The sequence below is a fragment of the Pleurodeles waltl genome, chromosome 3_1, assembly GCF_031143425.1.
Source record: "Pleurodeles waltl isolate 20211129_DDA chromosome 3_1, aPleWal1.hap1.20221129, whole genome shotgun sequence".
In the NCBI taxonomy this organism is placed as follows: Eukaryota; Metazoa; Chordata; class Amphibia; order Caudata; family Salamandridae; genus Pleurodeles; species Pleurodeles waltl.
The window spans coordinates 835,836,414-835,849,518 of NC_090440.1; the positions used below are offsets into that span (position 1 = coordinate 835,836,414).

Here is a 13,105-nt window from a genome sequence, read left to right on the forward strand (position 1 = left end):
CACAAATTTGAGACGCATCCAGATTTAGGGATGCACAACAGCAGGGCCCCTTGCCTGTTGAGGTAAGCACTTGCAACTTGGTTGTCAGTCATGACTACTACATTCAGACATTTCAGATTCTCCTGAAAAAACAAGCAAAGACCTCAACACAGCCATGAGAACCCTTCAATTCAAGGATTTTTGACTCTCCCAAAGAGACCAAGGTGCACTCCATTCAAGGTGGCCCAATACCGTCCTCCAGCCCCACTCGCTGTCATCAGTTGTCAAAAGAACTGGGGGTGGCAGCTGAAACATAACTCCTCTTTCTAGATTGTCCCTGATCAACCATCATGACAGAGCTGGGAAACCTGAGTTGAGCAAGGAATCATGACCCCATACTTCTTAGAACTGGGATCCCAATGCCTGAGAATGTGAGTCACAATTGGCTTTAAATGAAACCTCCCTCAAAGAACCACTGCAGTGGAAGCTGCCAACGGCTCTTGCACCCTCAAGCAACATCCTGCAGAACTGTGAGAGCAAGTCTATCACTACCCCCCTGGAGAGACAGAACCCTGTCCTCTGGAAGAAATGCTGCCCCAGCCGAGTGTCTAGGTGAGCTCCTATGAACATCTTCAACTGGGAAGGAGTCAGGTGAGACCTCGGTAGGTTCACCAGCAGGTCAAAGTGGCCCAAAGCCTAAAGCACCAGCTCCACATCCCATTGAGCCTTCAAAAGAGATGGAGCAGTGACTAACCAGTCATCCAAATATGAACAAAGCACAACACCTTTGAAATGCAAAAAAGCAACAAAAGGGATGAATACCTTTGTGAAAACTTCTGGGTGAGGTGGCCAGGCCGAATGGAAGGACCTGAAACTAAAAATGCTGTCCGAGGACTATGCACATCCTCAATGACTGACTCTCCACATGTACTGGCAGACAAAAATAGTCCCCCTTTGTGAGGAGAGGAATGATTGACTGTGAGGATGCCATTCGAAAATGTTCGACCAACACAAACTTGTTCAGAGAACGGAGATTGAGAATGGGCCGAAATTGACCCATCCGACTTTGGAACCAAAAACAGAGTCAAATAAAACCCAAACCCTGTTGAGCAGCTGGCACTGGAACTATTGCCCTTTTCTGCAGGAGTAAATATATTCCCACCAGGAGACTCTGCAACTGTCTGTGATCCTTTGGAGAAAGTGTAGGTGTGAAACGTGAAGGTGGAGACTGACCTTTGACTGGAATCTGATAGCCATGTTCCACTACTGAAAGGACCCAGGCATCTGTCACAGCAAACTTCCACTGGGTAAGAAAGTCTCTTAGGTGACCTCCCACTGCCATATAGTAATTTTGGCTGTTGAAGATGAGGGTCAGTGGAGGAAGAGGGCTGGGATTTATTGCAGAAGTTGGCCCCCTGACCACCGGCCCTACCTCAAAACGGACGGCGTTCATTGCCCTGGAAAAACCCTTTATGGAAACCAAACTGCTTCTTTTCAGTCATAGGTTTAAATAGCTGTAGGATTTTCTTTTCCTCTGCCTCTTTTTCAACCATTTCATTGAGTTCTGGGCCAAACAATTTCTAGCCCTAAAATAGCAATTTACAAATCAAGGAGCATTGACCAGTGTGCAACTTCCAGGACTTTAACCTTAATGACATCCAGCCCACAAGGGAAGCACCAACAGCAGAAGTTGGGGCCCAAAGATTGTCAAAGACATCATCAGACAAAAACTGTGACAACAGTTCCATATGTAGCAATAATATGAATGGATCATCCTGAGCCTGCAGGCAGTCAAACAAAGAATGAAAGTCCTTCAAAAGAGCGTGAGTGGCATATGCTGCATAAGTGTGAGTATGAATGCCATAATTAGAAGCAGCACAGTCCCATTTCAATTCTGATTCACTTTCTTATCCACGGGGTCCGTGAGGAAAGCATCCTCTGAGGCCAAAGAGGAAAAATATGACATGTACGCCAAGGCAGTATAAACCTCAGGCGCCTGAGGAAAATGGTATTAAAAATCTTCCAATAAATATTTCTTATGGAGTAAATGAGTTGTCCACATCCTTCCATTTGTTAAGGAGCAGAGGCCCTCATTCTGACCTTGGCGGGCGGCGGAGGCCGCCCGCCAAAGTCCCGCCGGCAGAATACCGCTGCGCGGTCAAAAGACCGCTGCGGTTATTCTGGGTTTCCCGCTGGGCTGGCGGGCGACCGCCAGAAGGCCGCCCGCCAGCCCAGCGGGAAACACCCTTCCATGAGGATGCCGGCTCCGAATGGAGCCGGCGGAGTGGAAGGGGTGCGACGGGTGCAGTTGCACCCGTCGCGATTTTCAGTGTCTGCATGGCAGACACTGAAAATCTTTGTGGGGCCCTGTTATGGGGGCCCCTGCAGAGCCCATGCCATTGGCATGGGCACTGCAGGGGCCCCCAGGGGCCCCACGACACCCCATACCGCCAAAACCGCCGGGAACAGGATGGCGGTATGGGGCTCGGAATCCCCATGGCGGCGCAGATTCCCCAGGGCAGCGGGAAACCGGCGGTGCACCGCCGGTTTTCCGTTTCTGACCCCGGCTGTACCGCTGCGGTCAGAATGCCCATGGGAGCACCGCCAGCCTGTTGGCGGTGCTCCCGCGGTCGTCGGCCCTGGCGGTTTTTACCGCCAGGGTCAGAATGACCCCCAGAGTCTTAATGACCTCATGAAAAAGTAAACAACCCACCTTAAAAGTATTATACTACGCCAGAATCTCATCCTCTTCAAGAGTCAGGTCTCAAATCCGAGTTGGTCCCTGATATGAGAAAAGACCTCCCTTAATTGGTCAGACTGAATGTGCCTGCCCTTAGAGTCATCAGTCTCATCAGCCTCATCAATCAAACTTAGGCACTTTGCAGGACCTCCTTTTCCTGCAGAGCCGAACCCATAGCTTTCTTAATCAAGGACTGCAAGTCTGAATGATAAATATGCAGCAATTCCTCAGGCTCCTGCTGCTCAGGAGATTGAACATGCTTAGACTGCATTGATACAGGAGGACACGCTGGGGTAGGTGACGGAGGAAGAGACTGCTGCGGCAAATTTAGCGACAATCTTATACGTGTACCTCCTATAGAGCCCTTCCTACAGTAGGGGATGGGCGACCTTTATGTGTTTAGTTGACTGGACGGACAGTACGCTTTATTGTAAGTGACTGTGACGTTTTGCTTGGTTTATTTGATTTCGATAAACTACACTAAAATACTTTATTCCTTGTGATACAGGAGAAGTTTTTTTTGTTTTTCATGGTCCTGAAGAAGTGTCAGTGGATCTGGTAGACCGTAAGACGTGAAACATGTTGACCAATATTTAGGTGGCTTTGAGATAGTTTCTTGCCCCTATTATTCCAGTGTTTGAGCATTACCTCAATTTATCACTTTCAATTTGCTTTTAATCTTGGTCTTATCCCTTTGCTGCCCATTAAATGAGAGATTCCTGTCTGGGTATAGAACCAATTTTAACTCTCTCCTGTTTTGAACTACGACCTGCCTGTAGGTCTTAGTTCACCACGGCAGTTATTCTAAAAGATCTCTGGCAAAGAGCTCCCTCATGGGGAGCCTGTCAGACATTGCAGGGTCGGTCTGACGAGGAGCACCCCAATGATGAAGCATGACATCTGAATGGATGTGTGAGGGCTCTTGCTCCAAAACCATTGGGTTTCCCTTCTTTTCTGCCAGGAACAGTGTATTCATTATTGCCTATCGTTACTTGGGGAGATTGCACACTGGACCTTTAATCCTCCCTGTCCCTCTCTTTGATGTTGATACATGCTTAGACTGCTTCAGACGCTTTGCCATTGTGTTCCACAAACTGACACCAGGAAGCACAGCAACGCGCTATAACAGCGTGTGTGCTTCCTCTGATAGGCATCACTAAGCAACCGGGTCTCATCTCACAAGAACCCGATTGCCACAACAAGAAGAAAGCAAGCTCTGCCGCCCGAGCCTAAACAGACACGCTCAGAGCTAGTCAGAAGCCGCCTTGCTGGCCCCAGACAACCCCTCCTGAACACGACCGCAGTCCCTTCCCCAGCTCAGCACATGAGCAGGGGATACGTTCAAGGAGCGGAGAAAGTCAGGGCCGCCTGCTCCAGCAAAGGCAGCCCGACAGGCATGCATCATGTGCATAAAAAACAGTAAGTGTTCACATAAAACAGTAAATACAATAAAACAAAGAAGCGAGCAACCGTGCTTACCTGTATCCAGTGGCAGGAAACAAAACAGGAGGAGGCGAGGGAGAGGAGTCGTTATATGAAAAAGAAAACGTGTAAATATAAAGAAGGAACTTCTGTGCTAGTGCTGTCAGTGAGGTATCAAACCTCGTTTGTTAGGACTGGGACGAGGAGGTGCACATGAGGGGGTAAATTACATGCTGGCTAACACTAGGAGTCACGTCTAAAATGAAAAGAGAAATGTAGTATATTTAGTGAATGAGATCTCACAACACTTTCTTTCCCATTACTTACAATGGCACGGACGCTCGTTATGCCTTTTATATAGCTCAGATACTACACTATTCTATGTTTATGTTTAATGATATGTTAGAACTGAGATCCGACATGAATGTGTATACACATTTTAGACCATGGACCAGGATATCTATTCACAGGCCCTAGCTGCCGGCCTGTAGAACCTAACTCCATTGTGACTGCTAATCCTGACTGGTAATATCTAGAAATTCTGAAGACGAGGGACATTGTTTAATTCTTTAAAGCTTTGCAGGAGGGTAATCCGCTCAGTACTGGTGTGAGATCTTTAGGAATTGACCTCTATTTAACATTTCAAGTGATTGCGCTAAAGCTTGTAGAGGCCTGAAGGAAAAACATCTTCCATCTCCTTTTTGAGTCAGCAGTACATGATTCTGAGGTAATGCTGCCCTAAGTATTGCTAAATATTTAATGAATTTGTTCTGTGAAAAATGATGTGATGTTTTGTTGAAACTGAAACCTGAGAGAAGCAATGTATCCTGTTGCAGCCAAATCTTGTTTTAAAAGGTTTGGTACAGAAAAATGGAAACTACAAATTACTCATTAAATGCTGGAATGTTTTATGTTAGAACTAGAAAGAAAAACGAACAAATTCAGTTGTTGCAGAATTTGTTAGAACTGAAATGCATAGTTGAATGTAGAACATGCATATTGAATAGGTGTCTGTTTAGGACCCAAGTTATATCCATATCTCGGTCAATTCTGTTTAGGCACACAAACTCCAAGATTACACTTTAATCCTTTAAAGCATGGTTGAACGTAATGTGTTTGTGACCATGGCTTTGTCATTTTAAAATATTTTTGTTGCAGAATACTTACGGTCATAGGTAAAATGTTTGAGCTAAGAATGAATATATTTTATCAGCTTGGATCGGGGCTTACAGGATCCAGAAAAGTACAATAGTTCATTAGATGGACTCTTAGAGGTTTTATTGTTGGATGTTTTGCACCGATCATTAAAGAGAGAATAATATCAGGGGGAATATTCAATATGAAATTGTACATTTACTACATCATAATCCTATTAAAGTTGTATGCCGCACAAGTCGAGGCCTCAATGAGTGTATCCGTCTGCGCATCTCAGGAGTTAACATTGCTGGGGGTCTAGTTAGCTGGAGTTCGGAGCTGAGCTTGCCGGTTCCACTGAAAATGGGGAGCCACCAGGTAAATAGGTAATTCTGGTTCCAGTTTACTCAGTAATAACCGTGTGTTTCCCCAGGGTTCTTGGTGGTATTGAATAGCCAAAAGCTCCAGTGGACACATGGCAGGTCTGTGGTGTTCTGGCACAACTCATAATTGCTCGCAAAGGTTTACTGCCCCATCTGAAAATCCATGACCCTCGTAATGATGCCCTAAATGGTTACAAAGTCTGCCTTGTAATGTGTTTTTATTTTAATGTTTCGTTATTGTGTAGTGTCGCCGAAATAGGTATGCTAATTGTTAAATGGTGGAGTGTGGTAGATGAAATATTAAAGCCATCTATCTTTTTCCCTACAGTTTTGGGAAAGGGTCCTTACAAATTGGTCAACTACATGGACAGACAACTAGTAATAGCACCTTACCAGCCTGGCAGCAACCTCTTCCAAGTAAAGGCAGAAGATTTTGTTCAAGGAAAAGGTGTGAGCTTTATGCTGACGCCAGGACTATACAAACCAAAGGCACACGGTAAGCTTTAACCCGAAATCAATGGGAAATGTATTCAGCCGGCAAGGCGCCTCCAGCAAAGAAACAGAGCTACTTTGTGCAATTACTCAGTGGTTTTATAAGTAGGTGCGGGTGAAGGCAAACGTTTTGCCCCCCTGAGCCTGATAGCCTGAGACTATTTGTAGGTGCCAATTTTCCACACATGTAGGCCCACACAACTGTCTGTTTCTCAAGAAAATGTCTGGAGAGCAGGGCATCCTCAGTGAAAGAAACAGTGGGGGGTTGTAACATGGACAAATAGTTTCAGGAGACCTGGAGGGGCGAAAGTGGGAGAGAAAGAGGAAAAACGTTCCTTGCCCTTACTGTAGGACAATGAGGGCAGCGGATGAGGGGGCAGACAGAGGATATTTCAGGTGACGTCCTGGGTGGGCCACTGATGGAGGACAGCCTCAAAGCAGCATCAGCCCTCCGACTGCCTCTTGAGGCTGTGCACATAATGTCCCACTTCTGCAAATCACCGGTGAGCTGCCTTGTATTTTTTAAAAAAAAGGAAAACACCATGAACTTTCTAAAGGTGTCACTGCAATATCCGCACACCCCGAACTATAAGGTGCATCTAAAACTAAACGGGCACTGTTGTATTCAATTGCAATTATGTCTGTTTTACCAACTGGTTTAGTGCTCTTTGTGTCTACTTTGTTTTTTTCAACTTAATTTATCCCTGGAAGCTTTGTTAGGTTGTTCCTACATAAGGTAACAGACAGAGATATTTATAGTACAATATTCTACATTTCAATAAGAAAACATTGCAGGTAAAATAGCAATCTTACCATATTCCGTTGAGGAGGCCAGGCAGAAAGTTCTCGCTCCATCCATATTCTTCCTAGCCATTATTGGTTTGAGAGGTGCAGCCATTAGTGTTCCGGATGGAAGGTTTAGGACAGCGAGACTGCATAGAAATCTGTATTTCACCAACGAATCCATAGATCTGTGCATGTCACTGATACTGATAGTGAGTCTGAAATGAGGAGATGTGGCCTAGACCTACCTCAGCTCGACCTCCTGTGATTCTCGGAAAACTGTTAATCTCCCTCTAAAATGTGTAGTCTGGTACTCCCGTAAACCACCCAAACTCCCTGCAGCAAGGTTCGTGCTAAATTAACCGGCAAGAATGAACTGATAGTCATTACTGTGTCGGCAGCATTTTGCTGTTGCTTTTTCTACTACAGCGCTGTGCACATATAGCCTAATTATGCTACCCACATTCTGATGCTAACCTGGGACATACCTAGTAAACCACTCTACATTACTGTGCTTCGATTCTCTTGTCTGTGAACCTTGTGTTGGTTGCTCTTTACCAGCACGGTATCTGAAGATTTTTTATTGTGTTGTAAAGGCAGCAAAATAATATTAAATGAAGGATTGAGCAGGTGCTGCTGTGGCCGCAGATCGGAGGAAATTAGAATTGCTGGCTGGCCTCAAATTTAAAACTGTAAACACGTAAAACTAGTTAAAATCAATTAGATGACTATATTTAACTCTGAGCCTAAATGACCAACGCTCTGCTGGCAGTTAATCAGTTTCTATTGCTGCTGAGAATCACAGACTCATTAGATGTTGCACTCAAAGACCAAGCAGCCGAGGTGTGATTCATGCAGCAAACAAACAATACAAGATAAATATCAAGCTTCAAATAATTTGAAGGCAGAAGAAATATTCCCAATGAATGTTCGCTCATTGTTTAATTGAGAAAGCAGGTAAAAAGTACCCAATATTGAGATCATAAACGTAAAGTTAGGCACCTGGATGAGGAGGAGGACTGGTACAGAGGAATTAAGAAAATATCGAAACATTTTGGACATATAGATGGGTAAACTGCAAGGTGGGATACTCTCAGTGCTTAATTTGAGCCGGTGGTTTCCGTCACTTATTTTTGAGGGCCGGCACTTATTCTTCTGCCTCAAGCCTTTCATGCAATCGAAAGACACATATGGGAAAGACGGAGGTAGAGAAAAACGAAAAAAGTCACAAAGGGAGAAAAACGGAAAGCTGCAAGAGTGAGTTTAAGGGGCAGAGAGAGTCTGTAGATGGATTAAAGAGGCATGTGATGGCTTCCGCATTACGCTGCCTCAGAAGTCAGTGCTCGCACATTGAATTGCAGCAGCCGCAAGCTTCAGAGGAGGGCTTTGGGCACCGGCAAGTTTTTTTTTTTTTTAAATTAAGCACTGGATACTGGTATGCAAAATGGGTTACATTAGTGATAAACAAATCTATATCCCACACACTTGAATTAGTTGACAGTTAATCCTCTAGGAAACATGACCACAATCGCATGGCCACTGCTCAAAGCGGGGTACTTTAAAGAGAAACCAATATGATATTTTGAAGAAAACATGTGTTAAACAGCTGTAAATTTAGGCTATTCGCAATTTAAGGGTATACATTTACTATAGGGTGTAGGCTTACATGTCCTCACCCCCTGAATTTAGGGGATGGAGCCCAATTTGTGAGTATAAAGTTATAACTTGTAACCTTTCACATGCAGGCATGGATGTTAAAGTGTAGGGAAAAGTTTAAACATGTATTATAGTTTTAAACAATTCATAAAACTATTTCTAAGTTAATTATTCATGCAAATTCATTTAAAATATTCATTTTTAATATAGATTTTTTTTTTTTAAATCTACAAAATTAACTGAATTGCAAAATAAATATTTAATTATTACGAATTTATTCAGTTAAATAAAAATGTTTTTTTAAGGATAAAAATGTTCTCTCCTAAAGTATAAAATTAACATTTCATTATGTAGCAAAGATTAATGAAAGTTATGTACAGATTTAATTCAAATTATTTACTTTATTTTTAAACATGCTTTAAATAAAAATAATAAGAAGAATGATGATGATAAAAATAATGTTAATAACAGATCTCTGCAGATAAAAGATAGGTTACAGACAAGAATAGACCTTCTCATTTAGGTTTGGCAATAGATTTTTTAGTATGTTAGTCATGCTTTAAAGGTTTACTAATGTAGTACAAAATGCAGTTTGTGAACAGGCCCCATAATTCTAGGTATTTGGTGTGGGAATACTAGCTAGAATTGGAGATTCTGGCTCCATCGTATCCCCGCACCAAACAAACAGTTACTGTGTAATCAGGGTGTTAGTATGTTGCCTCATGTCTACTTTCACATTGTCATCCCTTACCACTCGTTTGACCCATTCAGTGCATTCTTCAAGATGTTTGAACTTCTTCATCCCCACCACAGCCCCCATTTTGTTCTTGGTGTCTTCAACTTGATCTTCAAAATCCTTGTATATCTTTTACTTAACTTTCTGTGTTGTTCTCCACTTACAACCTCATCAACACCCACTGCCTTCAAACTCTTTTTACTGGAAATGTACTACACCATTACCCTTCTTATGTCATTATCATCTGGGGATGTTTGACACTTTTCCCTTCAATCTTCTCCTTCATCCTTATGACCCTCAATGCCCCTCACTGCTACATTACTCACTTACCAAATGTCATCATTCATGTGTAATTTAAGACTGACTTACAAATAACCCCTAAGCCACTCTACTATTTCTGCTAATCTGCTTCCCATTCTTGACATTAAATTGATGAATATCTTTATAGAACACTCCTTATGCAAATGGCAGAAGACATTATTTCCAAACCTAGTGACTACTGTCAAGCTTTATTTTTCTAACTGCCTTCAACACAACAATGTCTCCAGCTTATGGACCGTTATGTCTTCATGTAACCCCTTAGCTGCTCCCTCCCCAATTTTCCCCCACCTATAACTTGTTTCCAACAAAAGGTATTCTGCCAAATTTGCTTCCTAAGTGTACCCAGGGTTTATGGATTCCCCTGGAGGGGACTGAGAAAATAGGCAAAATATATCAACATTTTGTGTTTTTTTAGAACAGTAGGGGTAAAAGTTCTCCAGATAAGTGTCTGTTTTTTCCTAAAAATAGCATCCACAAACAGTTTGCTGTACTAAAGTCACCATATTCATAGCTTTCAGAAACATACATAGCTGAATAAAAAAGCCTAATTTCGCACTACAGTTTGGGGATTTTTCTAAGGGGTAGCCCAATAGCTCCTATTCTTTGTACCCTCAACCTACTTCCAGTTTGTTGTGGCAACCAGTGTTAAACTCATGAGTAATACAGCTATAGACTTTGACAAGTAGATACAATTCTGAACTGAGAAAAGGGTCACATGTGTAGATCCCTCAAGGTTTTCTCAAAGAAAATAACTGTTGAAATAAAGAAATATTGAAAATGAATAGCAAAAAAAGGCCATTTGCGACAACATTTTCATCCATAACTTTTTGTCACCATGACCGATTTACAAAGGGAACATACCATTACATCTACTAGACACTTCTGGTTGTGAGGTTATATAGGGTTTGTCGACTGTCCAAGAACTTTAGGTACCCTGACCCAACAACTGAGCTGCATCGTACAATGGGTTTTCTTTGAGTGCCAAGTATAGACCAATTCATATAGCAAACTAGGTAAAGTGAAAAATGAGTATCAAGAAGACCTATGTATTTCTGAAATGGGAACAAGATATGGAGTTTAGAAGCAGTGGGCATATGTACATCTCAGAATTTGTGGGTAGCCATACTAGTGTATGATTTAGAGGGAGCTGGCTTACATTTGAAAGGCACAAATGCACCAAAATCCAATAGGTAATATCAAATGTTCTACTTTTCTAAGCTCCCACAAGTCTTATGACAAAAATGTTACCTCACTTGTGTGGGTAGACTTAGTGCCTGTGGCAGAAGAGGGCCAAAAACCTAACATGGGTGCATCGCATTTTTTCACAGAAAATTGGTCCTTCTTTTTAAATATGGGTGGCTCTAGATTTTGGACCCTAGCTCGGCAGGCAAGCAGGGAAACCTATCCAACCTGTACATTTATGGAAACTAGGCACCTAGGGGTATCCAGGGTTGGATGACTTGTGTGGGTATTACCACATTCTTTTTACCCAGAATCTCTTGCAAACCTCAAATTTTGACTAAAATTAATTTTCTTCACATTTAGGTGATAGAACGTTCTGGAGCCTGTGGGGAGCCACAGAATTCCAGCCACCCATGATTTCCCCAAGTCTCCTATTTTAAAGGGTTCCTCACTTGTGTGGGTAGACCTACTGGCCGTGACAGGAAACGTCCCAAAACGAAACATGGACAATCACATTTTTCCATTGACACTTGACCCTTTTTTCCCAATGTAGTTAGCTCTAGATTTTGGACCTTAGCTCAGCTGGCACCTCAGGAAACCTAGCCAACCTGTACATTTTTAAGAACTAGACACCCAGGGGTATCCAGGTTGGGCTTGGGCTGACTTGAGTAGGTCTCACTGTGTTCTTTATACTCACAATTCCTTACAAACCTCAAAATTTGACCAAAAATCATTGAAAGCATCACATTTTTCCACCAAAGCCTGACCACTTTTTTCAATGTGGGTGTCTCTAGATTTTGGGCCTTAGATCAGCTGATACCTAGGGAATCCTATGCAACCTGTAAATGTTTTAAACTAGTCACCTAGGGGTATTCAGGGTGGGCTGCCTGGGACTCACCACATATTTGTACCCGGAATCCCTTGCAAAATGTAAATTTGGACTTAAAAAACACATTTTGTTCACATTTCTGTAATGGAAAGTTCTGGAATCTTTGGGGAGCCACAGACTTCCATCCATCCAGCATTCCCCAAAATCTCCAAATAAAAATGAAACCTCATTTGTGTGGGAAGGCCTAGTTGGCCTAGTTGGCTATGACATGAAATGGCCCAAAACACAACATAGATGCATCACATTTTTCAGCTGAAATCTTACCCTTTTACTCCAATGTGGGTAGCTCCAGATTTTGGACCCTAGCTCAGCCAGCACCTATGAAAACACAGCCAACCTGTACATTTTTATAAAATAAACACTTAGGGGATTCCAGGATGGGCCGACTTGCATGGGTCTCACTACGTTTTTGTACCCAGAATCCCTTGCAAACCTCAAACACATTTTCCTCACATTTCTGTGATGGAATCTGCAGTGAGCCCCAGACCTCTATCCACCAGGCACTTCTCAGAGTCTCACTATAAAAAGTGTACCTCACTTGTGTGGGTAGGCCTAGTGGCTGCAACAGGAAGTGGCCCAAAATGCAACATAGATGCATTATATTTTTCCACTGAAAACGTACCCTTTTTTTTCAATGTGGGTAGCTCTAGATTTGGGACCCTAGCTCATCCGGCACCTGGGAAAACGTAACAAACCTGTACATATTTAGGTACAGGAATACCCAGGGTGGCTGACTTGCATGGGTCTCACCACGTTTTTTACTAAGAATCCCTTGCAAACCTCAAACATCTAAAAAAACACATTATCCTCACATTTCTGTGATGGAAAGTTCTGGACTCTGCGGGGAGCCACAGACTTCCATCTACCTGACATTTCCCAAAGTCTCATGAGAAAACTGGAACCTCACTTGTGTGGGTAAGCCTATTCACTCTGGCAGGCCCAAACACAACAAGGATGCATCGCATTTTGCCACTGAAAACTGACCTTTTTTCCAATGTAGCTCCCTCTGGATTTTAGATCCTAGCTGAGCCGGCACCTAGGGAAACCTAGCCAACCTGTACAGTTGTTAAAACCAGACACCAGGGGTATCCAGGGTGGGCTGACTTGCGAGGGTATCACCATGTTTTTTTCCCAGAATCCCTAGCAAACTTTAAACTTTGACTAAAAAACACATTTCCTCGCATTACTGTGGTGGAGACTTCTGAATCTGCAGGGAACCACAGATTTCTTTCCACCCAGCATTCCTTCAAGTCTCCTGCTAAAAATGGTACCTCAGTTGTGTAGGTAGGCCCAGTGCCTGTGACAGAAACAGATCAAACCAGGGTCAATGAGAGTCCCCTTGCCAGGGGACCCGTTGACCTTGGTTTGAGCCATTCCTGTAGCGAGCA

General features: G+C 43.1%; 1 protein-coding gene across 1 annotated transcript in view; it reads left to right on the forward strand.

Annotated features, from left to right (window-relative positions):
• OTOG (otogelin) overlaps positions 1–13,105 on the forward strand; it is a 956,473-nt gene that overhangs the window by 512,447 nt on the left and 430,921 nt on the right. Inside the window, exon 31 of the mRNA XM_069221482.1 lies at positions 5,987–6,154. Within this exon, the coding sequence (XP_069077583.1) occupies positions 5,987–6,154 (168 nt within the window). The remainder of the gene's footprint in view (positions 1–5,986; positions 6,155–13,105) is intronic.